Here is a 4,598-nt window from a genome sequence, read left to right as displayed (position 1 = left end):
GCGCAGCCATTTCTAGAATGCGCTTTCCTCTCGAGTCCGTGTTTGGCAAACCCCACTCTACGGCTTTGGAGTTTAGGTCTCCGGCGATAATCAATTGACCTTCTATWGACCTGGCTGTGTCCTCTATATTGTCGAGCTTTCCTTGAAATTCTTGTATACTATCGCTAGGCGTCAAGTAACAGCTAATTACTGTAAAAAGGTCGCATTTGGCCCAGACGAAGCCGTTACCGTTCCCGTTGCTTACAGTGCTGATGTTACTCCCTGGTGGCAACCATRTAGCGGCGGTTGAGCTGCTATCTTCTAGCCAGTTACCTCTCTCTTTCTTTTTGTATTGCTCGCTTATGATGATCATCTCGTAGTCGCTCTCCGTGACCATTTGCGAGAGTAGTGCGTCGGCAGCCTTGCATCTATGCATGTTGGCCTGTAGGATATTCATTTGCCTTGGTAATTTCTTGTCAATGTGAACGATCGACACAATAATTGTAGTAGCTGTTATTTTCAACTCGATCACTTTGTTGTTGCTTTTACAGGTTGTTTTCTGTTAAGGGCTCAGAAGCGAGCATAAAAATGGCGAATCGCAAGTAGCAAAAGTCTGGGTTCTTGGATATTTTGTCGAGAAATGCTAAAATACAAATACTTTGTCGTGCGTTGTTTCAACAGTTAGTTTTCCTTACTACTGTTACTTTTTGTTACGTTGCATCTGTTATTCGTGATGGATAAACTGCCATTATTTATATTTGTAAAAGTGTAGCCCTAGCATGATTTCTTGTGTTTCAGCATCTGTATCCCTGTTTTAGACTCAGTTAAGGCAGTTAGATAATCACTAAGTACACACTGATACAGGGCGTTCAAAAAGTAACGTTTTCGTTTTCCAAAGTGTAGATATCGTCTATTGAGATAAATGTTGTTATTACAGTAAATATATTATTTTGTTATAGCTGGCGTTTATTCAAAACTTGATCCAATCTCCCGTGATGTCTGTTATCGCCTGACATCTTTGATTTCCAAAGAAAGTGACATCCAGTTACGTTTGAGTAGTCAAATGAAATCTTTGGTTCATGTCAAAAATTTCTTGATATTTTAACATTCACTAAAGCCCAAAAATATTGGTGAATTGGTGTTGATATTGGTCGATTGATTTATTACTATTGAACATCTCCAAACACTGCTCCGGGCGGCACCCACTTTGAACAGAGCTTTCCTATACCCAAATATTCGGGAATAATATGATGTACATTTACCATAGATATCCTTGGGACACTTGCTATCACGAACAACTTCACTTTACAGTCATCCAAAATTTTTTTGGATTTTTGTCAGTAACAGACTGCCACCCTCTTCGGTGCTCATTTCTCCTCGTTCAAACTTAGCATACCAATCTTTGATGATCGATTTTCCTGATAAAGTCTTTGGAAACTCGTCATAAAGTAAAATTTTTGAGTTGACTGCATTTTTCCCTTCCAAAAGCAATATTTTATCAACACAAAAAATTGATTTTGTTTATTAATTTTTTCACAATAACTGCAATAACTAAAGTTGCTTCACTCAAAATTATATAAATCACAAACTAATGATCCAGCAGCTGTCAAATTTATACACGCGCTTTTTGAAAGTTAGAACTAACCAAAACTTTTCGAAAAGTTGTATAATTCGAAAATTTTTTGTTATTAAGAAACAAGGTTGGTTCCACACTCACTTGACCTGAAAAGACCAGAACCAGTAATTGTACCATTGGTACAGAGAACACTCACACATGATGTGAATATAAATTGTGGGAATGTACAAACTTGTTAACCACTGAGAGAAATAGTAAACTTAAGGGGAAAAACCTTGCCGACGATTGTTCCTCTCGCTTTAATTTTATATTGACTTCAAATAATTCAGTTTTCAAAATTCCTACTCACCATGATTGTGTTCACAATTATTTAGTAATCACTCTTTTACTTATTCCAGAATTACTACGGTCGTTTATCGCTCTTTGAAAGTCAGCAGACAACATTGAATAACTTGGCGCGTGGTCTTCCCATTTCCTATCGTGTGGATTTCCCATTTACTAATGTGGTGCCAAAGTTGACGCGAATCTCCGTCAATGGCGTCACCGTTTGCGAGGCATCTGAGTGTGAGTAATCGTTTAAAATACATAATAGCCCGAACAATTTTATTGATATTTTTCCATTTTGTAGATCCCCCTCCAAGCACTGCTTTGGATCTTCAGCATACATTGCAAACAGCAACTGTGCGCGGCACGAATCCGCTCAGTAGTAATTTTGACCCCGTTTTTCGCACCGATGCAAATACAATACCCACTCAGATTGTTAATCGCTTTCCACAGCAAACACAGAAATTTGTTGACCAGCAGCCTCAAGTTACACGGCAAAGACCTGTGCCTAATAACCTATTCCTACAGCCAAGTACACCGCGAACTCTAGCTCCTGCGGATAATGCGTGTGGTGTAGAAGGTATATCGGCGACGCCATTCATTCACGGTGGAATACAGATTTCGCGTGGACAATTCCCCTGGTTGACCGCTATCTATCAGAAGCTGTCATCATCCGGCTTGAGATTCTTGTGCGGCGGCTCGTTGGTCTCTGCGAACACAGTTATCACCGCGGGGCATTGCTTCAAGCTAAAATCCCTCGGCGCCTCTCAGATCGTAGTCTATTTAGGCCGTCACAACTTGGACAATTATGGTGAAGCCGGCGCTGTCTCAAAAGATATACGCAATTTGATCATACATCCCGACTATAATGGAAATTCGCTGCCAGATGCAGATATCGCAATATTACACATGCAGTCAAGTGTTACGTAAGTAAATTTTGGCAACCCATTTAGTATTTTTTGGTGATGTAAATAAAATTTTCTTTGTAGTTTTAGTCAGTTTATTCGGCCCATTTGCTTATGGAGCGAAGCGGCCGACACTTCATTTGTTGTTGGTCAAACAGCATACGTTGCTGGCTGGGGTGCGGATGAGAGAGGTCATGAAGTGAGCGCGTTGCCAAAAATGGTTGATACGTCGATCGTCAGCGACAGCCAATGTCTGCGTTCTTCGGAGGTCTTCACTAGAATAACAACGCCACGCACCATTTGCGCTGGTAATCGTGATGGTACCGGTCCTTGTATGGGCGATTCTGGGGGCGGCTTGATGCTAAATCGTAATGGTGCTTGGATGTTACGTGGCATCGTATCGGCCGGTCTTACTACACAGGGTCAATGCGATCTCAGCCAATATGTAATATACTGTGATTTGGCGAAACATTTTTCGTGGGTGCGAAGTAATATTTTGTGACAACGACGATTTTGTCCGCTATACGCATGCACAACTGTGTCATAGACTGCAAAAACTTATAAGTTTACCTTACCTAATTCATTAATATGCCTCTATAATTGATCGGATTGAGATTATAACGATGATACCATTACCAGCTTAAGGTTTACAAGAAAAGTTTTTTGAGTGGCGTCTATGTGCGGAAGAGTGCCGTCAAAGCCCCTCAAATATCTTCAGGAATAACATTTAATTTATACATTCATCTTTACTATAACACTCAGGTATACAACAAAAGTCAAGATATAGAACTTGATATAGTACTTCAGTCAAAAGTGTACAAAATTTAAAATAAACAAATTTCATATAAATATTGATATCATATACAATCCTTAATATTTACATACATATAACTTGGTAAGAATCGGAAACTCTCGGAAGAGACCACTCAGGGCGAAGTCGGAATAGTACCTTTTTTAAATATTATGCTGTGCTGTACATGGTGTTAAATCCGCCTCGGATTTCTCTCAATAAGTTCTTAGCTGGATCACTACTTTTACCTTGCCGAAAAGGTTTTTGTGGTCGGCAGTAAAAATTAAGGACAAGGGGAGTTGATCTGCCCATGAGTTTAAAGCCCTCTTGTCAAAAACATTGGAGTTCTTATCCGCCCCTTCGCCATAGTCCACTTTGGGCATTCTGTTACAGATATTGGTTGTATCATTATCCCTTACCCTTTCCCATTCACGTTTAGAGGATAACCTTACATGAAAGTGACTATTTATAGTAAGTCTAGCCTTGGAAGTATTTAGTCTGATGATCTTAAGGTTAGCTGGTTTCTTTTCTCACCGCCGAACCGCAGAACTTGCTGCTGCTTTCTTAGTAAAGACATCAATGAGCGTCTATGCAACAGTCGTTGTGTTTGGTTCCAATGCGTCAGGTCTTTTCCACCTCGGTCAACTCCGCACTGAACTGAGTTTTCAATTCTAACTAGTTTTTAGCTTTAAACCACAGCTAGCTCACAGCGAATTTGGTACCAGATTTAAGTTTCCGGTCACACCTTGTAGCTTTTGCGACTACCAGTTGAGCACCCATCAAGCTTCAAATGCCTTTTCGTTAGAAGGAATTTCACTCAATATATAGTACTATGCTGAAATTTTGGGCAAGCCAAATAAGAGATACAGCGGATATTGGGTTTTAGTCGCTTGTTACGACGGGAATACCTTATCGGGGGCAGTGCAGCTAAAGAGGTCCAACATGACCTAATAGCACCGGTAACTTCTGCACATGCTATGCTATGCATATAATTTTCGAATATTATATTGTTTCTTTAATGCTA

The 4,598-nt window shown here is 40.0% G+C and overlaps 1 protein-coding gene across 1 annotated transcript in view; it reads left to right on the top strand.

The window, feature by feature from the left end:
• LOC108974010 (serine protease gd) overlaps positions 1-3,627 on the top strand; it is a 9,920-nt gene extending 6,293 nt beyond the window's left edge. Inside the window, exons 2-4 of the mRNA XM_018941581.1 lie at positions 1,954-2,119; positions 2,184-2,805; positions 2,869-3,627. Coding sequence (XP_018797126.1) covers positions 1,954-2,119; positions 2,184-2,805; positions 2,869-3,286 — 1,206 coding nt within the window. The 3' untranslated portion in view covers positions 3,287-3,627. The remainder of the gene's footprint in view (positions 1-1,953; positions 2,120-2,183; positions 2,806-2,868) is intronic.
• The last annotated feature ends 971 nt before the right edge of the window (positions 3,628-4,598 follow it).

This window comes from Bactrocera latifrons, unplaced genomic scaffold (assembly GCF_001853355.1).
Source record: "Bactrocera latifrons isolate USDA-ARS-PBARC rearing strain unplaced genomic scaffold, ASM185335v1 scaffold_52, whole genome shotgun sequence".
NCBI lineage: Eukaryota > Metazoa > Arthropoda > Insecta > Diptera > Tephritidae > Bactrocera > Bactrocera latifrons.
This window is presented reverse-complemented; position numbering and strand designations above follow the sequence as displayed.